The sequence below is a fragment of the Macaca fascicularis genome, chromosome 11 (assembly GCF_037993035.2).
Source record: "Macaca fascicularis isolate 582-1 chromosome 11, T2T-MFA8v1.1".
NCBI lineage: Eukaryota > Metazoa > Chordata > Mammalia > Primates > Cercopithecidae > Macaca > Macaca fascicularis.
Genome location: NC_088385.1, coordinates 27,873,346 through 27,896,427, shown reverse-complemented (window position 1 = coordinate 27,896,427; position 23,082 = coordinate 27,873,346). Strand labels below are relative to the sequence as shown.

The window sequence follows — 23,082 nt, the reverse complement described above, 5'->3', positions numbered from 1 at the left end:
TTTTTTTCTTACTGATGTGCTTGAGTTCATTGCAGATTCTGGATATTAGTCCTTTGTCAGATGTATACATTGTGAAGATTTTCTCCCACATTGTGGGTTGTCTCTTTACTCTGCTGACTGTTTCTTTTGCCATGCAGAAGTTCTTTAATTAGGTCCCAGCTATTTATCTTTGTTTTTATTGCATTTCTTTTGTGTTCTTGGTCATGAAATCCTTGCCTAAGCTAATGGCTAGAATGGTTTTTCCAATGTTAACTTCGAGAATTTTTATAGTTTCGGGTCTTAGGTCTAAGTCCTTAATCCATCTTGAGTTGATTTTTGTATAAGGTGAGAGATGAGGATCCAGTTTCATTCTCCTACATGTGACTAGCTAATTATCCCAGCACCATTTGTTAAAAAGGGTGTCCTTTCCCCCACTTTATGTTTTTGTTTGCTTTGTCGAAGATCAGTTAGCTGTACGTATTTGGGTTTATTTCTGAGTTCTCCATTCTGTTCCATTGGTCTATAAGCCTATTTTTATACCAGTACCACACTGTTTTGGTGACTGTGGTCTTATAGTATAGTTTGAAATCAGGTAGTGTAATGCCTCCAGATTTGTTCTTTTTGCTTAGTCTTGCTTTGGCTATGTGGACTCTTTTGGTTCTGTATGAATTTTAGAATTGTTTTTTCTAATTCTGTGAAGAATGATGGTGGTATTCTGATGGGGATTGTGTTGAATTTGTAGATTGCTTTTGGCAGTATGGTTATTTTCACAATATTGATTCTACCCATCCATGAGCATGAGATGTGTTTCCATTTGTTTGTGTCTTCTGTGATTTCTTTCAGCAGTGTTTTATAGTTTTCCTTATAGAGGTCTGTCACCTCCTTGGTTAAGTATATTCCTAAGTATTTTATTTTATTTTTGCAGCTATTGTAAAAGGACTTGAGTTCTTGATTTGATTCTCCGCTTGGTTGCTTTTGGTGTATAGAAGAACTACTGATTTGTGTACATTAATCTTGTGTCCAGAAACTGCTAAGTTCTTTTATCAGTTCTAGGAGCTTTCTAGGGTTTTCAAGGTAAACTATCATATTGCCAGCAAACAGTGACAGTTTGACTTCCTCTTTACCAATTTGGATGCCCTTTATTTCCTTCTTTTGTCTGATTGCTCTGGCTAGCACTTCCAGTACTATGTTGAAGAGGAGTGGTGAGAGTGGGCATCCTTATCTTGTTCTAGTTCTCAGAGGGAATGCTTTCAGGTTTCTCTATTCAGTATTATGTTGGCTATGGGTTTGTCATAGATGGCTCTTATTACATTAAGGTATGTCCCTTTTATGCTGATTTTGCTGAGAGTTTTAATCATAAAATGATGCTGGATTTTGTCAGATTCTTTTTCTGCATCTATTGAGATGATCATGTGATTTTTGTTTTTAATTCTGTTTATGTGTTGTTTCACATTTGCATATGTTAAACCATCCCTGCATCCATGGTATGAAACCCAGTTGATCATAGTGAATTATCTTTTTGATGTATTGTTGAATTCAGTTAGCTAGTATTTTGTTAAGGATTTTAGCATCTATGTTCATCAAGGATATCGGTCTGTCGTTTTCTTTTTTGGTTATGTCCTTTCCTGATTTTGGTATTAGGGTGATGCTGGCTTCATAGAATGAATTAGGGAGGGTTCCTTCTTTCTTTATCTTGTGGAATGGTGTCAATAGAATTGGTACCAATTCTTCTTTGAATGTCTTGTAGAATTCTGCTGTGAATCTGTCTGGTCCTGGACTTTTTTTTGTTGGTAATTTTTAAATTACCATTTCAATCTCACTGCTTGTTATTGGTCTGTTCAGAGTATCTAATTCTTGCTGATTTAAGCTAGGAGGGATGTATTTTTCCAGGAGTTTATCCATCTCTTCTAGGTTTTCTAGTTTATATGCATAAAGGTGTTTATAGTAGCCTTGAATGTCTTTTGCATTTCAGTGGTGTCAGTTGTAATATCTCCCATTTCATTTTTTAGTGAGATTATTTGGATTTTCTGTCTTCTTTTCTTGGTTAATCTTATTAATGATCTATCAATTTTATTTATCTTTTCAAAGAATCGGCTTTTTGTTTCATTTATCTTTTGCATTTTTTTGATTCAATTTCATTTAGTTCTGCTCTGATCTTGGTTATTTCCTTCCTTCTGCTGGGTTTGGGTTTGGTTTGCTCTTGTTTCTCTAGTTCCTTGAGGTGTGACCTTCGATTGCCTGTTTGTGCTCTTTCAGATTTTTTGATGTAGGCATTTAGGGCTATGAACTTTCCTCTTAGCACCACCTTTGCTGTATCTCAGAGGTTTTGATAGGTGGTGTCGAAATTTTTCAATTTTCGTCTTGATTTCATTTTTGACCCAATGCTCATTCAGCAGGTTATTTAATTTCCATGTATTTGCATGGTTTTGAAGGTTTCTTTTGGAGTTGATTTCCAGTTTTATTCCACTTTGGTCTAAGAGAGTGCTTGATATAATTTGAATTTTCTTAAATGTATTGAGGCTCATTTTATGGCCTATCATATGGTCTATCTTGGAGAAAGTTCCATGTGCTGTTGAATAGAATGTGTATTCTGCAGTTGTTGGATGGAATGTCCTGTATATACCTGTTAAGTCCATTTCTTCCAAGGTACAGTTTAAATCCATTGTTTCTTTGTTGACTTTCTGTCTTGATGACCTGTCTAGTGCTGTCAATGGAGTATTGAAGTCCTCCATTATTATTGTGTTACTGTCTGTCTTCTTAGGTCTATTAGTAATTGTTTTTATAAATTTGGGAGCTCCAGTGTTAGGTGCATATGTGTTTAGGATTGTGATATTTTCCTGTTGGACAAGGCTTTTTTTTTTTTTTTTTTTCTGAGATGGAGTCTTGCTCTGTTGCGCAAACTGGAGTGCAGTGGCGCGATCTCGGCTCACTGCAACCTCTACCTCCTGGGTTCAAGTGATTCTCCTGTCTCAACCTCTTGAGAAGCTGGGATAACAGGCACCCACCACCACGCCCGGATAATTGTTGTATTTTTATTAGAGACAGAGTTTCACCATGTTGGTCAGGCTGGTCTTGAACTCCTGACCTCAGGTGATCCACGCCCCCCCCCGCCCCGGCCTCCCAAAATGTTGGGATTATAGGCGTGAGCCACTGGGCCTGGCCTGGACAAGGCCTTTAACCATTATACAGTGTCCTTCTTTGTCTCTTTTAACCACTGTTGCTTTAAAGTTTATTTTGTCTGATGTAAGAATAGCTACCCCTGCTCGCTTTTGGTGACCATTTGCATGAAATGCCTTTCCATCCCTTTAAGTTTATGTGAGTCCTTATGTGTTAGGTGAGTCTCCTAAAGGCAGCAGATAGTTAGTTGGGGAGTTCTTATCCATTATATGATTCTGTATCTTTATTTTTATTTTTATTTTTTTTGAGACAGAGTCTTTCTCTGTCGCCCAGGCAGTGGGCGTACAGTGGTGTGATCTCAGTACCCTCCACCTCTGGGCTTCAAGTGGTTCTCCTGCCTCACCCTCCCAAGTAGCTGGGATCACAGGTGCATGCCACTACACCCAGCTGATATTTGTATTTTTAGTATAGAGTTTCACCATGTTGTCCAGGCTGGTCTCGGACTCCTCACCTCAGGTGATCCCCCTGCCTCAGCCTTCCAAAGTGCTGGGATTATAGGCATGAGCGATTGCTTCTGGCCTCTATGTCTTTTAAGTGGAGCATTTAGGCCATTTATATTCAATGATAGTATTGAAATGTGAGGTACCGTTGCTTTCATCATGCTCTTTGTTGCCTGTATACTTTGGTTTTGTTTTTTGTTTTTGCTTTTAAACTTGCATTTTTGTTTTATAGGTCTTACGTGATTTATGCTTTAAAGAGGTTCTGTTTTGATGTGTTTCCAGGATTTGCTTCAAGATTTAGCAGTTGTTATAGTGGTAGTTTGGTAATGGTGAATTGTCTCAGCATTTGTCTAAAAATGACTGTATCTTTCCTTCGTATATGATGTTTAGTTTCGCTGGAGACAAAATTCTTGGCTGACAATTGTTTTGTTTGAGGAAGCTGAAGATAGGTCCCCAGTCTCTTCTAGCTTGTAGGGTTTCTGCTGAGAAATCTGCTGTTAATCTGATGGGGTTTTCCTTTATAGGTTGCCTGGTGCTTCTGTCTCACAGCTCTTAAGATTCTTTTTCATCCTAACTTTGGATAACCTGATGACAATGTGCCTAGGCAGAGATCTTTTTGCAATGAATATCCCAGGTCTTCTTTGTGCTTCTTATATTTGGATGTCTAGGTCTCTAGCAAGGCCGGGGAAGTTTTCCTTGATTATTACCCCAAATATATTTTCTAGCCTTTTAGAATCCTCTTCTTCCTCAAGTACACCAATTATTCTTAGGTTTGGTCATTTAACGTAATCCCAGACTTCTTGGAGTCTTTGTTTATATTGTCTTATTCTTTTTTCTTTGTCTTTTTTGGATTGGGTTAATTGGAAGACCTTGTCTTCATGCTCTGAATTTCTCTCTTCTACTTGTTCAATTCTATTGCTGAGACGTTCCTGAGCATTTCGTATTTCTGAAAGTGTGTCCAAAGTTTCCTTAATTTTTTATTGTTTTTTCTTTAAGCTATCTATTTCCATAAATATTTCTCCCTTCACTTCTTGTATCATTTTTTGGATTTCCTTGAATTGGGCTTTGCCTTTTCTCTGGTGCTTCCCTGATTAGCTTAATAACTAACCTCCTAAATTCTTTGTCAGGTGAATCAGGGATTTCTTTTTGGTTTGGATCCATTGCTGGTGAACTAGTGTGATTTTTTCCAGGTGTTGAAGAGCCTTGTTTTGTCATATTACCAGGGTTGGTTTTCTGGTTCCTTTTCATTTGGATAGGCTCTGTCAGAGGGAAGGTCTAGGGCTGAAGGCTATTGTTCAAACTCTTTTGTTCCATGTAGTAATATCCCCCTTTTCCTATGGACGTGGCTGCCTGTGAACTGAACTGCAGTGATTATTGTCTCTCTTCTGGATCTAGCCACCCAGCGACTCTACCCAGCTCCGGGCTGGTACTGGGGGTTGTTTGCACAGAGTCCTGTGATTTGAACCGTCTATGGGTCTCTGAGCCATGGATACCAAGACCTGTTCCAGTGGAGGTGGCGGAGGGTGCAGTGGACTCCATGAGGGTCCTTAGGTTTGGTGGTTTAATGCTCTGTTTTTGTTCTGGTTGGCCTCCTGCCAGGAGGTGGTGCTTTCCAGAGAGCCTCTGTGGTAGTATGGAGAGGGACCAGCGGTGGGTGGGGCCCTAGAACTCCCAAGATTATATGCCCTTTGTCTTCCACTACCAGGGTGAATAGGAAAGGACTATCAGGTGGGAGCAAGGCTAGGTGTGTCTGAGCTCAGACTCTCCTTACGCGGGTCTTGCTGTTGCTGCTGTGGAAGATGGGGTGAGATTCCCCGGTCACTGGAGTTGTGTACCTAGGAGGATTATGGCTGCCTCTGCTGAGTCATGCAGGTTGTCAGGGAAGTGGGGGAAAGCCGGCAGTCACAGGCCTCACCCTGCTCCCCTGCAAACTGAAGGGCCGGTCTCACTCCCACTGTGCCACCTGAGCAACCCCGAGTCTGTTTCCAGGCGAAGGGTGAGATGGACTTAAAAACTTGCCCGAGGCTATCTGCCTCCCAGCTGCGAGAGAAAAGGACTTTAGCTTTCCCCCACTGCCTGTGAAGTCTGCTTGCCAATTCATGCCCTCTCCCAAGTTCTGGCCAGGAGGCTTTTTGTCCCATTCAAATTGTTACAAAGTTCAGCTAGAGAATTCCTTCTCCCTATGGAGTTTTACCGTCTGCTCCTCTGGCCACCCTCCCAATGGATCCCTGTGGTGCCAGGCAGGAATGGGCTGCCTGGGGACCCAGCGAGCTCCCAGGGCCTTTCTGCTGCTTCCTCTGCTCCTGTATGTCGCTCGGCGTTCCAACTTGACTCAGCTCCAGGTAAAGTGGGAAACTTCTGCAAATAGACCCTCAGCTTCTCCAGTGGGGGTGTGTGTTTGTGAGAGGAGGGTCTCCCTTGCCCACTCACACAGTTCGGGCACTCACAGTATTTCGGGTGTCTCCCAGGTCCTACAGGAGCAGTTCGCTTCCTTCAGGGTGTCTGTGGGTCCTCTTGGGATTGCTGGTTTGTTCTTGTAGTCGATCTGGAGCTAAAATTCACAATCTGGAGTCTATTTTAAAATTATGTTGATGAATTTGAGCCCATGTGTGTTTTTCTCTGATAAGGTTCTGCTGCTCGTATTGCTAGCACAGAACAAATAGAAAATTGAGTTTCACTAGAACTATGGTTTAGCCAGCTGAGCTTTTTAGAGGAAGAGGAGAACAGAGGAAGTGGAGGTATATAAGTTAGTGATAAGGGCGATGAACTGTGAAATCTAACCTGGGAAAGGAAGAAATGAAGGTGTGGAGGAGGTGGATGAACAGTGAAAAAGTGGTAGGGGCAATGGATTGGAGATCCCAGTGGAGCTAATATGATCATCTTAGAGAAGGTGAACCAAAAAGGGAAGATCCAAGAGTCTATACATCCCAACAATTAACCACTCTTTCTATGGATTCTTCTCAAATTTAGATGGTGCTCTTCTTTTTAGCTTTCCCCTGTGAAAATGGAGGAGAACTCGTTATCACAGAAATTGCTTTCATAGCTGCTTCTGTAGCAGTGACCTCTTTGCTAAACCTCAATTCTACGGTTCTAGTGCCTGCAAGAATTGCCTGAATGCTCTACCAGCATTTTCTACTAATTATATGTAAAGTATTTTTAACAATTCTTCATTCAAATTCACCTGTTCTGGATGCCATTCTCCCTCTATGAGTCTCTCTCCTGACTCTTTCCTCTCCTTGCCTCCAATTTTAATCATTACTAAGTAAGTTAGCTTGTAAAATATTTATTGGATCTTCTCTACATTTCCAGGGCCCACCGACCTTGTTGGCCCATCCAGTGCCCATTCAGCTCCCTATCTTGCACCTTTGTTTCCCTCTTTTTGGGATATCTTCCCTTGAATGTTAAAATCCTTTGGCCACAAATTTAAATGACATCTATTCTATAAACACTGCCACGACTTCAGTTTATTGGATTTTGTTAATTGTTGCCAAAATGGTATCCTCTTTATGTTTTTTTCTCCAATACCAGGTTAATTTTCAAAATTATATTCTTTATAGCCACAGCCCTTCTCAAAAACTTTTAGGAGTTTTCTGTTTCTCTTAGAATAATGTCCAAACTCTTTGGCATAGGCTCTAGCCTTCTTTCATATTCTCATTTTCTTCACCTCTTCTTGGAGTCTTTCTAGGGCCCACTGAACTTGTTGGCCCATCCATTGCTCTTTCAATCCCCTATCTTGTACCTGCATTTCCCTCTTCTTGGAATATGTTCTCTGACTGGTAAAAATCCTTTGAGCACAGATTTAAATACCACCTACTCTATAAACATTTTACACGCTCCTCACTGTTGAAAATAGTCTCTCCTTCCTCCAAACTTACAAAATAACTCTGTGTATACCTGTTAGTCATAAGAATACTTTTCGGCCGGGCACGGTGGCTCAAGCCTGTAATCCAAGCACTTTGGGAGGCCGAGACGGGCGGATCACGAGTTCAGGAGATCGAGACCATCCTGGCTAACATGTGAAACCCCGTCTCTACTAAAAAAATACAAAAATTAGCCGGGAGCGGTGGCGGGCGCCTGTAGTCCCAGCTACTCGGGAGGCTGAGGCAGGAGAATGGCGTGAACCCGGGAGGTGGAGCTTGCAGTGAGCTGAGATCCGGCCACTGCACTCCAGCCTGGGGGACAGAGCGAGACTCCGTCTCAAAAAAAAAAAAAAAAAAAAAAAAAAAAAATACTTTTCAATTTTATAAGCGTACAGTTTTCAAACTGCTTTTACATATGTTTTACTTTATTCTCTACAACAAGAGGAGGTTTTCTTTAGCACCATTTTAAAGATATGGAAACTGGGAATGAGAATTATTTAAATTACACGTACTTGTCACTGTCACCCTTCGAATAATTTATATTCTTATTTTTCTTGTTCCCAGACTTTGTCCTTCAATGCACTGAATCAAAGCTTTCACTAATAGGCAGTCTTATTTGTTGAATGAATGCATGAAAGGCTGGTTTTATGAAAGCAAAAATGTTTTTCATAATTAGTATTTGAAAAGATGTGTTTTTCAAGTAACTTGCATGTTAATAGCTTTTTTTTATGATGTGGACTTTGTTAAGTCTGGCAGTAAGAAAAAGAAAGTCACCAAAGCTGAACGATTGAAGCTGCTACAAGAGGAGGAAGAGAGACGACTGAAAGAGGAAGGTACAAAATAAATAGTGATACTATATACATATACAGGTAACAGTCATGATAGGTTGGCCTTCTGTAGTACAGTCAATATTTTTTCAAAGTTCTTTCATTTTAAATTTTAATCTGTTTTGTAATAGATACCTATCATTTAGAAAGTATCCAGATAGATGTTAGTACATGCCAGTCTCTTTCAGATATATATTGAAATAGGGTTGCCAGAGATAAAATACAGGAGCCCGGTTAAATTTAACTTTCAGTTAATCAAATGGATAATTTGGGATAATTTGCCCCATGCAATACTTGGGACATACTTAACTTTAAAAAAAAATTGTTTAAATAAAGTTTCGGTGCTGTAAAAGAAATAGTACTCAAATATAAAATTTTCTTTTTAATTCTCAGCAAAGCAAGGTACTTCTATAGAAGGGTACGCTCTCACCAATGGAGCAATGGTGGGCACACACTTGGACAAGGGAGGGGAAGGGGTTCTTATCCCTGGCGCATGTGGCCCCTGCTGCTGTGTTGTTCCCCTGTTGGCTAGGGTTAGACCGCACAGGCTAAACTAATTCCGACTGGCTAATTTAAAGAGAATGACGGGTAAGCGCTTTGGCGGGAGTCAGGACAGAGCAGGTAGCAGGAAATCGGAATGAGTTAGGGTGGAGCAGCTGATCAGAATGAGTCGGGGTGGAGCAGGTGATCAGAATGAGTCGGGGTGGAGTAGGTAGTTGAAAAAGGTTGCTTTAGGAGGAAGTTTAATTTAAAAGTAGAAAGCAAAGAATTGAACATACTGACTTATTCTTTGAAGAGAAATTTAGAATTCATATTCAGCAAATGTTTATTGTTCATCTAAAATTCAAATTCAACTGAGCATCCCATGTTTTAATTTGCTAATTCTGGTAACCCTATCTTGAAGTGTTTATATTTACTGATGAAACTAGGAGCACTGGTGCTGATTGTTCGGTAAAAATTCTGAAACTCAAATTCATTAAATGTGGGAAATATACATTAGCAAGAAATATGTAGAGCAGCCTAAATTTTTACAGTTTAATAATATTTATTTACCAAATTTAAAATACTAATTTTATTTGTTAAAAAATTAAACATTGATAAAAGTGTTTATTAATTAAAGTACCAAAAAGTGGTTTTTAAAATCTGAGTATTTAGATATAGGTTTTTAAAAGACTGTTCCTAGGTTCCATATTGATTTTTTGTGTATAATTTTATACATCCTTTTTTTAGGTGACTCCTGATACGAATACAGTATCAGGATCTATATCTTGGGGCATGTTTTATTTATATTGGATTAAACTAATACTCTTCAATATGTACTTCACATTTTGTTTTTAATAGTGAGAGCAGGAGAAGATTAAGGTAATTGCATCTGAAGATGTAGATGTCACAAGATTATGGAAGTCTTCTGAAGACTTGACTTCCTCTTCATTGCCATGATAGGTCTGCCGTACTTTATTGGTTAAAATCACTATTGGATTGCTATAAACCTTTTGGAGAAGAAAAATATTGTGGGCTTTTTTTTTTTTTTTGGACCAGAAAGTTTGAGTCATGTTACTTTTTTTTTGGGGGGGGGGGGAACGGTAATTTCTCTCAGCCTTTATTTTAACATTCAGCAGTAGATGATGGATGTTTTAAATCACTCTTGATAAGAAGCTATCAGTAGGAGTTATTTTGTTTCACAGATACCTGGCAGGTCAAAAATATACTCAAATTGAATAAATATTCTCAAATAGGGGAATAGTAAGCCCGAGTAGCTGACGCTGCAGAGAGGAAGCACATCTAAAGCTACAATGAGTGCTCCAGGGAGCCACTCCTACACCATTTCCACAAAAAGCAAAGAAGAGACAATGGCTGGGAGTCATGTGTGTTTATAGCAGCGTGATTTATAATCCTTTGGATATATACCCAGTAATGGGATTGCTGGGTCAAATGGTATTTCTAGTTCTAGATCCTTGAGGAATCGCACACTGTCTTCCACAATGGTTGAACTAGTTTACAGTCCCACCAACAGTAGTGTTCCTATTTCTCCACATCCTCTCCAGCACCTGTTGTTTCCCAACTTTGTTTTGTTTTGTTTTTGTTGTTTTTGTTTTTTTTTGAGATGGAGTCTTGCTCTGTTGCCTAGGCTGGAGTGCAGTGGTGCAATCACGGCTCACTGCAAGCTCTGCCTCCCGGGTTCATGCTATTCTCCTGCCTCAACCTCCAGAGTAGCTGGGACTACAGGCGCCTGCCACCACTCCCAGCTAATTTTTTTGTATTGTTAGTAGAGATGGGGTTTCACTGTGTTAGGCAGGATGGTCTCGAACTCCTGACCTTGTGATCCACCCACCTCAGCCTCCCAAAGTGCTGGGATTACAGGCGTGAGCCACCATGCCCAGCCATTTCCTGACTTTTTAATGATCGCCATTCTAACTGGTGTGAGATGGTATCTCATTGTGGTTTTGATTTGCATTTCTCTGATGGCCAGTGATGATGAGCATTTTTTCATGTGTCAGTTGGCTGCATAAATGTCTTCTTTTGAGAAGTGTCTGTTCATATCCTTCACCCACTTTTTGATGGGGTTGTTTGATGTTTTCTTGTAGTTACTTTCTTGAAGAATGGAGAACTGACACTTTTCTCATATCTACCATGTAATAAAGACTGTGACTTCTATAAAAGATTCCACCACTACATCTTGAAAATATTAGGAGTAATTTTAAGGGCTTAAAAATGCAGTGATCTGTTCACTGAGAAAAAAAAAATATTTTGGTTCTTTAGAGGAAGCCCGTTTGAAATATGAGAAAGAAGAAATGGAAAGGCTTGAAATACAACGAATTGAGAAAGAAAAATGGAATCGACTTGAAGCAAAAGTAAATAAACATTAATAATGTTCTTAATGAATACTTTAAACTATGCCTATCAGATCTATTGTCATTTAATGTCCTTCTCAGTCCATAGTTACCAGTAATAATTAGGCCTACATGAACTTAATCCTATCATAGAATAAGTGACATTGTTATCTAGATTTCACCGATGAGGAAATCGAGGTACGGAGAAATTAAGCATCTAATCAGTGGCATAGTCAAGACTTAGATCTAAGCAGGTCTTGCTAAAGGGCCTATGCTTATAACCTTAAAGCATATGTGAATCCATTTTATAGACAAGTTAACAGCAACCAAAAAAAAAAAAAAAAAAGCAAAATATTCAAATTCTACCTCTCCTTTTTTAGTTTCACTTGTCTGTTTCACTAGAATCTTTTAGATCAGTAATTCTGAAATATTCTGGTCTCAAGACCAAACTCCATTACCATTAAAAACTGAAGACCCCCCCCCGCCCGCCAAGGAGCTTATGTTTATGTGGATTACATCAATCAATATTTTACCATATTAGAAATTAAAACAAAAATTTTAAACTGCTTACATTAACAGACATTACATGTTGATAAAAATAAACTTTATTAAACACAAGTAAATACATGAACATTTTTAAAGAAACAACTTTTTTTTTAAATTGAGGAAATGAATGGCATTGTTTACATTTTAAAAATTTATTTGATATCTGACTTAACAGAAGACGGCTGGATTCTCATATCTATTTCAGTATTCCATCTGTTGCAATGTGTTGTTTTGTATGAAGCATATAAAGAAAATCTGGCCTCATACAGCTACGCAATTGGAAAAAAAGTAATATTGTAATAGCCTTTCTGATAATTGTGGATATTCTTCTTTGATACTATATCAAAACTCTACAAGTCATAGTTTCTTAATGTGGAATATGAAACCATATCAGTGAACTATTCATACTCTGTTATTTTAAAACATTGATCTGTCTTACCCTCTGAATAGATCTTGTTTTCATATATGATTTAGCATTATCATGTGTTGCTTGCTTGAAAAGGTTTGGTTCACTGAATTATTTGCTTCCAAATGTTGATGTAACTTATTATTCATTATCAAAAATCACATACATTAGTATAATCACCAAACAAATCAGAAGCTTTTTCGTTTTGTTTTGAGACGGAGTCTCGTTCTGTCACCCAGGCTAGAGTGCAATGGCATGATCTCAGCTCACTGCAACCTCCACCTCCCAGGTTCAAGTGATTCTCCTGCCTCAGCCTCCTGAGTAGCAGAGATTACAGGTGCTCACCACTGCGCCTGGCTAATTTTTGTATTTATAGTAGAGACAGGGCCAGGCTGGTCTCGAACTCCTGACCTTGTGATCCATGCACCCCTGCCTCCCAAAGTGCTGAGATTACAGATGTGAGCTGCCATGCCAGGCCCAAACCAGAAGTTTTTAAAGATTGGACTACTTTTAAGCTTACAGTGATAGATACAAGTTTTCTAAAATTTGAATTTTTGGCTGAAAGCTTGAATTTTATCATTGGCAATACATATTTTGAGTTGTATCCTTGAAGTAACACATTCCAATGATTCATTTTTGAGAGAATGTCTGCCAAAATAGTCAAATAATTGCACAAGTGGCATTTCTCGAGACAGTATTGTCATTTGATATGCAACAGAAGAGCTTTGTGCTTACTTCCCATTTTATCCAGCAGGATATTAAAAAGACATGTACTTAGGGTTGAGGTTTAATACAACTAATAATTTTTCACCTCTTCATCAGGGCATTCTTTTTTTAAAATTTTTTTTTTAATGTGATTCAGAGTCTTGCCCTGTCGTCCATGCTGGAGTGTGGTTGTGCGATCTTGGCTTAGTGGAACCTCTGCCTCCAGGGTCAAGCAATTCTCCCGCCTCCGCCTCCCGAGTAGCTGGGCTTCCAGGCACACGCCACCATACCTGGCTAATTTTTGTATTTTTGGTCGAGACGGGTTTTCACCATGTTGGCTGGTCTCGAACTCCTGACCTCGTGATCTGCGTGCCTTGGCCTCCCAAAGTGCTGGGATTACAGTTGTGAGTCACTGTGCCCGTCTATCCGGGCATTCTTTTGTGAAGCTGGTTCCTTCCCCTCACCTCTCCCCGTAGAAATAGTACAGTTTGGGGTCACTGTCTGATTTGTGCTAAGACATCAGCACTTTCACACCATCTTGCACAATCAGTGCAAATAGGTACACGATGAAAAAGTCAGATAATGTTAATATTATTATGGAAATAGATTTGACCTCACAGATCCCAAGTTCTAGAGCCACCGAGAGTCTGTAGATCACACTTTGTAAGCCACTGTTTCAGATGAAACCTTTTGGAGATATCAGTTATATTCAAACTAATTTTAATATTCATTTTGGAACTACAGTTATATATTTAGCCACATGTTTTAGATGCTAATTGTGAAACAAAAAGCTAAAATTAAAGAGCAGATCAATGTATCTGTCCTTGTGCAACAGGATCTAGAAAGGAGAAATGAAGAACTCGAAGAACTTTATTTATTAGAGAGGTGTTTTCCTGAAGCAGAGAAATTGAAACAGGAGACTAGAATGCTGTCTCAGGTAAGACTGGTTTCTCTTTTTTAGCTAATACTTTTGTCACCACAAGAGGGAGTTGTAGTCCAATTTTGATGCCAAGAAACTAAATTTATCTGTTTTAAAAAACCCTCTCATCTGACAAATTGATTGCTTATGGCAAAGTAAAGTAACATAACTTTGTAGAAAGCTATTTGTCAGTAATAACGTCCTTGAAATGTTTATATTCTTTGACACAGACTCAATTGTTGGGAATGTATACTAGGGAAATTATGCTAAATTAAAACGTAAAAGCTTTGTGCTTAAGGCAGTCTAGTCTTGCTCACAACAGCATAACTTTGGAAATAATGTAGGTGAATATCAGAAGAAAAATGAAAACCTATTATATGGCTAAAGATTGTGGTATAATCTTAAGTGAAAAATTCTAAGTACAGTACAATATGATTACAAATGTGAAATTTGCATAAACCACAAAATGAATGGAAGGCCTTGTACTAAAATGCCAGTGGCAACTAGACATTAGTAATAACTTGGGAAGTAGAAATTAGCCCAAGTGTTGGCCTTTGCAAATAAGCAGCTCTATGATTAGAGAGGAAAACTAAGCAAAACAAAAACTACTTATAAATAATGCTTTAAAAATAAAAATCTGAAAGTAATTAGTGCTTCTATGTATCTGAATGTTAAGGATTAGAAATTACTTGGATAAATAAGAATTTGGTTATTTTGGAGCTCTGTCAAGTTAATGGTTAAAGCCATCATGTTTTTATCTAAGTTGGTTAAACTAGGTTATAAGAATATACTTCAAAAAAGAAGTCATTTAATCTTTGGTTGAATCTTCATCAATGTGAACCTTTAAACATTTTTATTCCACAGTGGAAACACTACATTCAATGTGATGGGAGTCCTGATCCTTCAATAGCCCAAGAAATGAACACGTTTATTAGTTTGTGGAAAGAGAAAACAAATGAGACTTTTGAGGAAGTGATTGAGAAGAGTAAAGTAGTGCTAAATGTAGGTGTTTTATGTATTTTCCTATAAACTGGCTATTACAGATAGTCTGATATTAACTCAAAATAAAAATAAATTAATAGATTACTTGCCAAATAATAACACTACTGCTTCTGAACCCTTAGCAAAAGAAGTAATTGGTCAGCTTTTTCATTTTCTTTTTACAAGTCCTAAGAATTCCTTGCCACATTAGCTAAGGTCACCATATCATAACACATTATTTGTCTGTCTAATCAAGAAAAAAAAACAAGTTGCATGCATTCATGTAGATAACACAGGTGGGGGTAGTGGGTAATTTTATCCTCAGTTGGAATATCCACTGTTTAGTAATTTAGTACCCATGATTTTTAATGTTTACTTAGTGCAACCTCTGCCTCCTGGGTTCAAGCAGTTCTCATGCCTCAGTCTCCCGATAGTTGGGATTACAGTCATGTGCCACCACACCCAGCTAATTTTTGTATTCTTAGTAGAGATGAGGTTTCACCATGCTGGCCAGGATGGTCTCAAACTCCTGACGTCAAATGATCCACCTACCTTGGCCTCCCAAATTGCTAGGATTACAGGCATAAGCCACTGCACCTGGCTGAGAATTTTTAATCAGGAGTGAATCAAAAGTTGGATTGGAAAAATTTACCAGAAGACAGCGCAGAGACGAAGAGATAGAAAATATGAAAGAGCAGTTGACAGGCATGTATGATAGAGTAAGAAGGGCTAAAAATATATGGAAAAGAAGGGATATGGAAGAATGGAAGAGAGACAATATTCAAAGATAATGGCTGAAAAATTTCCAGAATTGATGAAAGATGTGAATCCTCACATTCAAGAAACTCGACAAATTCTAAGTAAAAAGAAAAACTAATGTTTATACTTTTAACACTTCTGACACCAAATGTATGTGGGGTTTTCTCACACCAACCAATTATCCAACTCTCCAGATACCTGCTAAGTGTCCTTCGATCCAGTGCTGGTACAGAGTACTTAGAGCTAGTGCAGACCCCAGTCCCACAAAACTGCCTCTTCCTTCACTTCCAGTCACAAGTCCCAGCTTGTCACCTGTACTTCTGATCAGCCTGTTATAAATCAGCCACAAGCCATTGGTCAGGTTATTTGCTATAATGGCTCACAAAACTCAGGGAAACATTTACTCGCCTCTACTGGTTTATTATAAAGGATATTACAGAGGATACAAGTGAACAACTAGATGAAGAAATACAAGGGGTGAGGTCCGTAGGGAGGAATGTAGAGCGTCCATGCCCTCTTGGGGCACACCACCCTTCCAGCACTTCAATGTGTTCACCAACCAGAAAGTTCTCTGAACCTCGTTGTTTGAGTTTTTTGTGGAAACCTCATTTATGTAGGCATGATGGATTAAATCATTTGCCACTGGTGTTTCAGTTCATCTTCATCTCCTTTCCCCATCCTGGAGGCCAGGGAGTGGGGCTGCAGGCTTCAGCCCTCTAATCTCATGGTTGGTCCCTCTGGCAGTCAGCCCCCATCTGCTAAGACTCATCATACTAGCATAAACTCAGATAAGGTTGAAAAGGGCTTATTATAAATAACAAAAGCTGTTTCTCTCATTCCTATCCCTCAAGAAATTCTAAGAAGCTTACGCCAGGAACAGGGGGCAGAGACCAAATACTTCTTTTTATGTCACATCAAGTTAGGATAAATAAATTCACACTTAACACACTTACATAATAATAGAAACTAGAAGAAATTCACTACTCTTATTCCTGTTATTATCCTTTAGTGCTTTTTTGGTCTAGCTCCTCACAGTTTTATGCTTCCTGTCATTGCTGCTGTAGTTTAACTTCTTCATGTTGTCATAAGAGAGTATAACTGTAGACTCTTTTAAGTTCATACCATGCATTGTATGATTTAATCTGAACAACAAAGTTATGAGAGTCCTTTAACAAATAAAGAAACATAGATTGTGATTTGCTTACAGTCCACTATGAGACCTTAGATGGACCTTACTCTGACTTTCCAAAGGCCCAAGGAGTCTCCCATACAGTCTGAGCTATTTAAATGCCAGTGGATTAATCATACACTGTTCTTGGTACTACACATCCTCTTTACCAGAGAAGCTGCCATGGCATAACGTCAGCTTAGGAATCTGGTAGTTTGCAATTAGCAGGGAGGTAGTGGGAAGTAGTACTAGAGTTCACCAGTGATGAGCTGCAAGGAACATCTTCCTGTTACAAGAATGAGTCAGAAGTAGAAGTAATAAAGAGCAAAAAAGATGAGAAAAGGATAAGTTCAATAACACGGGAGACAGAAGAGGGGAGTAATCACAGCAATAGGAAACGAAAGCAGAAAGCTGCAGAACAAGTGGACTTGGATAGCAGTAACAGAAGGAAATGGCCCCATAGTAAACACCAATTTCCAAATTTTCAAATTTATTTAATAAACTCTTATGTAGTACTTAATCTATGCCAAGCTTTGGAAATACTAGCTTTCTGAGTTCTCATGATAACACTAGAAGATAGGTACTATGAACCCCATTTTTCCAATGAGGAAGTTAAGGCACAGAGATGTTAAATAACTTGCCCAAAACCACACTGCTAGTTGAGAGGTGGCCAGGATTGAAGCCTAGCATTCTTGCTTGAGTCCATACTACCCTACACTACGATGCTGCCTGTCTTAATTCAGAAAATTTCTGTGTATTATCTGTGTCAGTGTTCAAAATTTAATTCTGCCACTTACTAGTTGTTCCTTCATCACACTGTGCCTCAGTTTCGTCATCTATAAAATATATACCATAACAATATCTACCTCATAGAATTATAATGAAGACTAAATGCATTAAAACATATACAATATTTAGAACAGTTCCTGGTGCATAGTAAGCATTCAGTAAAAATGGTAGTAGTTCTATTCCACCTCCTTCTCCTCATCGTTGTTATATTATTGTTGTTTTTTCTATTGTCTCTCAGTCTTAGATAATGACAAGTTGCCACTCATTTATTAACTTGCTAATGAAAACTCTGTCACACATAGTTAACTGGTAGGTCCGAGGGTTTGATTAGATTCAGAGCCACCATTTCCAGCAAGAAGGCATCATAGGTTGTGTTGTGTTCTTCATACTGCATCCTATCAGAAGCCATATGATGTTCCATTATTAATTTAATGATGCGAATTTGATCACATGGTTAAGGTGTTTGCCATTAAATCTCCACATTGCAAAGTACATTTTCCCCAATCTGAGGTCAGATACTTTGGCACTGGGAGAATTATGTATTCCTCAACAGCTTTTCACCTAATCATTTAGATAGTCATTGAGGATCTTTATCTGAAGCAGTTATTACACTGGGGATTGAAAAATGGTGATTTGCTAACTGATAATTGCATCCACATTAGATAGATGGCATTCTTCTGTAAAGAACTGTTCTTTCTTCACCCCACCTTCCCCTTTCATTTCTGAACGTCTAATACTATATACTCATGGATTTTTATTTATTCAGTGTGTTATAATTAATTTTAAGGGAGTTTGGGAGGAAATTTTTGTTTATGATCTTAAATTACAGAATAAATACTGGAAAGGATTTCTATATGTTTTGCTAAGTATGTGTTCTTCAATTCAAAAGGGATAGAACATTCCCTTTTTCACTTGTCCTTGACTATTTCTCTGAGAATTAATGCAAATATTATTTTACTTTACAGTTAATTGAGAAATTGAAATTTATTTTATTGGAAACTCCACCGTGTGATTTGCAAGATAAAAATATAATACAGTACCAAGAATCAATTCTACAACTGCAGGAGCTCCTTCATCTTAAATTCAATGTAGCCACAGAAATACTTCTCAGAGTAAGTGTGATATTTTGCTTATATATTAAGTTTTATAAGAGCTAACATTTTATGTTATATATAAAATAATTCAGTATTTTTTAAACTGAAAAATCAAGAGTTTATGGAAAAGTTAGTAGAATAATTTAAAGTACATATATTTATTCAGATTTAATAACTGATAATATTTTATTTTTAAATGTAGTTTGTTTTGTTTTGGTTTGATTTGTTTTTTTTTTTTACAGATAGTAAATATGGAATCTCCCTGTGTTACCCAGGCTGGTCTCAAACTTCTGGACTCAAACAGTCCTTCTTCCTTGACCTCCCAAAGTACTGGGATTACATGTGTGAGCCACTGCTCCCCCCAGACATTTTATTTTTGAAGAAATAGAATATTATTTCTATTTGCCATTAAAAGTAATGGCAAAAACCACAATTACTTTTGCACTCACCTTATATTATTATTTTTATTCTTAGGATAATAATATGTAAGGATAGGATAAGAGACCTCATCCTAATATATATATATATTAGCCAGGCATGGTTTGCCTGTGGTCCCAGCTACTTGGGAGCCTGAGGTGGGACCATCACTTGAGCCCAGGAGGTCAAGGCTGCAGCGAACCATGATCGCGCCACTGCACTTCAACTTTGGCAACAGAGCAGACTCTGTCTCAAAAAATAGTAATAATAAATAAAAGAGGAAGAAGAGGAGGAGGAGGATTAGAAAAAATACTATAATGTTATATTTCAATTTGAAATATCAGCATGAACCAGATTTCTTTTTATTCCATAAATAGGATTTGGGATTTCAGTTCTGGGGCAGGAAAAGTGAAAGATGAGGCTGGATTGTCTTCCTGTGCTAGAAGGCAAGCAAACGCTCAGAGACTAATGACATTGTATGAAAGAGATGCCGTTAGCTAAGAGGCTAGCTTAGAAGTCGCACTGATCAAATTTGGAATAATTTGAATATCAGAATAATGATTATGATCAATTATAAAAAATTGAATATATAAAAATTTTTGAGTTTATAGTGATACTTCAGAAACAAAGAGGAAGGTGGAGTGAAGAAAGAACAGTTCTTTACAGTAGAATGCCATCTATCTAATGTGGATGCAGTGATCAGTTAGGAAATCACCATTTTTCAATCCCCAGTGTAGTAAATGCTTCACATAAGGATCCTCAATGGCTACCTAAGTGATTAGGTGAAAAGCTGTTGAGGAATACATAATTCTCCTAGTGCCAAAGTATTTGACCTCAGATTGGGGAAAATGTACTTTGCAATGGGTGGATTTGGTGGTCAGCACCTTAACCAAGCAATCAAGTTCATATCATTAATAGTGGAACATCGTATGTCTTCTGATAGGATGCAGCATGAAGAATACAGCATAACCTATGATGCCTCCTTGCTAAAAGTGGTGGACCTGAATCCAGTTAAACCCCTAGACCTTCCAGTGTACAAAAATAAAGAGGATAGAGGAGCAAGTTAAACAATGCCATGAGGAAACAATAATAGAAATCCACAATGTGGGACAATTCTACAAGATAACTGTCCTGAACACTTCAAAAAGTTACAGTTACAGAAAACAAAAAGTGTGCAAGAATAATCACACTTAAAAAATTAATAATAAATGTAGTCTTCAACAGTTTAAAGTTTTACGTTCTAGCAAGTGCATATTGACTTATTCAAATCTTTTATGACAGCTGATTTCTTGAGCAATAGGCATCAAACTATGTTAGTTTTTATTTAAAAATTTTTAAGAACATACTTGAATTTTATGGTTAATATTGGATATTAAGTATTAGACTAGTGAAAACATGACTCATCTGGATTTTATAAGCTGGATATTTTGCTTTCTAAACTTGATGTGTTCCGAGGTAGGTTAACTTTGCAGTAGAATAGTCTACATTTTAATAAGATACAGATAAATCAGCATGTGTATAGTTAAAATGAAAAGTCATGATTCTGATGTTATGACTGAGAAAGGTAACATAATATTAATCCACAGGTGCTACCCGGAAATATAGAAGCAACTTTATTTTTTACTTTTCTGAGACCCAGTCTTGCTCTGTCACCCAGGCTAGAGTGCACGGTGCAATCATGTCTCACTGCAGCCTCAACCTCCCAGACGCAAGCAATCCCTCCACCTAGCATCCTCCCAGCTCCCAAGTAGCTGGGACTACAGGCGCACACCACCACACCCAGCTAATTTTTTGTAGAGATGAGGGGTCTCATTATGTTACCCAGGCTGTTCTTGAACTCCTGGACTCAAATGATCCTTACAACTTGGCCTACCAAAGTGCTCAGATTACAGGTATGAGCCACCTCACCCAACCTAAGAGCTACTTTAATTCTTGGACACCTTAGGAGAAACTGAATGGGAAAAGGAGATGCATGTTTAAGTAAGTAAATACATTTGCATCCTTTAGAGAATTTTTTAAAACAATCCTTTGTCATGTTGATTGAACCTGATTTTTACCCAAGTTACTCTTTTAGGTGGTTAATAAAGGGAATCCAACACGTAAGTGATAAAATAACTTATCTAAGTTGTATAATTTATGAGGCCTGTGGCCCTTTGTAATGTTTTCTTTTTCTCTTACAGCAAGCTAGTACTTTGGCAGACCTGGACAGTGGAAATATGGAAAAAGTCATTAAAGATGAAAATGTTACTCTATATGTGTGGGCAAACCTCAAGAAGAATCCAAGGTACCCTTGTGGATAATACTTTCCCTGTAGGTGGAAAGACATTGAACCACATCATGATTGCCAGACAGATGCCTACTGCATAGCAGCATGGTGTGTTTGGAAAAGCCCATTTTAGGAAATTAGCCCACTGAAGGTTGAATCACAAACCTGCCATTTACTTACACAAGTTACTTAACTTTGTTGAGCTTCAGTATATCATCAGTAAAATGATGATTATGTCCCTTAATAGGATTGGATTGAAGATTAAACATTAGTGCATGTAAAAGTTATAGCATAGTGTTTATTACAAATATATACTCATTATATACCAGGTCTTCCTCTTCTCTTTACCCACTTAACCCCTCTACCCTCCAAAAAAATAGAAGTGGTAGGTACTTTTTTTTTCTTTTCTTTTTCTTTTTTTTTTTTTGAGACAGAGTCTCGCTCTGTCATCCAGGCTGGAATGCAGTGGTGTGATCTCAGCTCACTACAACCTCCACCTCCTGGGTTCAAGCGATTCTTTGTGCCTCAGCCTCCTGAGTAGCTGGGATTACAGGCGCACACCACCACACCTGGCTAATTTTTTTTGTATTCTTAGTAGAGACAGGGTTTCACCATGTTGGCCAGGCTGGTCTCAAACTCCTGACCTCAAGTGATCAGCCTGCCTTGGCCTCCAAAAAGTGCTGGGATTACAGGCATGAGCCACTGCACCTGGCTGATAGGTACTTTCTACATGGCAATCTGGATTTTTTTTTTTTTTAATGAATCTTTGTGAACTGTTAAAAATAATAGATTTTCGTATGTGTATTTCGTGGACATTTAAGTGCTGTTTCCCCAGTAGTTTTCAACAAAGAAACGTCTCTGAGGAATGACAGTGATGATGGCAGATTCACGACCACTTGGTTGCTGCTTGATCTTTAAACATTTTAAGTTACTTGCATTAGTATAGCAGTGAGTTTTAGAGAAAAATAACCAGAATAAAAATTAGGAGGCCTAGGTGTGGATCCTACCTCTGAAAAGACTAGCCATGTGACATTTAAAAAAAAAATTGGACTTTATTTTTGATGTTTAGTAAAAGGGAAGAACAAAATATTTCCCAAGTTCTTTCCATTTGCTATGAAAAAAAAAAAAAAAAAAAAAAAAAAAAAAAAAAAAAAACCTCTTCGGTTCACATCTAATCGGGGACCTTTCTTATTGTAAAATATGTCAAGTATAGAAAAGTGAAGGAAATTAATCTGTATAATTTTAAATGAATAAAAATAAAATGAATAGCTTTGTACTCACTACCCAAGTTTAAGAAGAGAATTAGTTGGTGTCTTTTACGAGATAAGGAGTAGTGCAGGCAGAACAAGTTTCATTTTGATGACGATTGGGGGGGGGTGGTTGTAAAGATGATGAGTTCGGTGCTGAACTGGCTGAGTTTGAAGTACTTATAAGATACCAGAGTGCAACTGGCTGAAGGCATGGAGAGAAATCTGAGGTGTAGTATATTTTGAGGAGTCATCAGCATGTAGACCAATGGTTCTTCACTTTTTGGGAGTCATAGATTCTTCTGAATGTCAAGTAATTACAGATGCTTGCACTTGTGGAAGGGCATTTTTGGACCTCTTAAAGTCCATTCAGAGATGCGTCATACCCCTACCCAACCCTAGGAAAAATAAAGCTCATATTAAAAACTTCTGATAGTATAGATAGTCATTGAGGCCACAGAAGTAACAATACCCAGAGAGCGTGTGTTGAGGGAGAGGAGAAAGGGCTTAGGATGGAGCACTGAGTAATATCAGCATCGAAGGGATGGTCAGGAAGAAGGCCGTATAGAGGAGACAGAAGGAACTGCCAGAGATGGAGAAGACTGTGGGGTTATGGATCCCAATAAACTGTTTTGAGAAGGACAGCATCAGCAACTGGGTCCAAATGCTGC

The 23,082-nt window shown here is 38.2% G+C and overlaps 1 protein-coding gene across 27 annotated transcripts in view; it reads left to right on the top strand.

Annotated features, from left to right (window-relative positions):
- Window positions 1-23,082, top strand: part of DNAI7 (dynein axonemal intermediate chain 7) — an 81,339-nt gene that overhangs the window by 20,815 nt on the left and 37,442 nt on the right. For 6 of the 27 annotated variants that reach the window (XR_012420081.1, XM_074006414.1, XM_045364872.3 and 3 more), the window contains 6 exons: window positions 8,205-8,289; window positions 11,044-11,135; window positions 13,607-13,708; window positions 14,555-14,692; window positions 18,353-18,499; window positions 21,079-21,182. Coding sequence is in view for 22 of the 27 variants with exons in the window: in XM_074006414.1 (XP_073862515.1) it covers window positions 8,205-8,289; window positions 11,044-11,135; window positions 13,607-13,708; window positions 14,555-14,692; window positions 18,353-18,499; window positions 21,079-21,182 (668 nt within the window). In the remaining 5 variants the exon portion in view is untranslated. Of the gene's footprint in view, window positions 1-5,853; window positions 5,939-8,204; window positions 8,290-9,624; window positions 9,727-11,043; window positions 11,136-13,606; window positions 13,709-14,554; window positions 14,693-18,352; window positions 18,500-18,723; window positions 18,826-20,759; window positions 20,879-21,053; window positions 21,183-23,082 lie in introns of those variants that run through there. The other 21 variants (XR_012420080.1, XR_010579328.2, XM_045364861.3 and 18 more) reach the window with 10 other exon arrangements.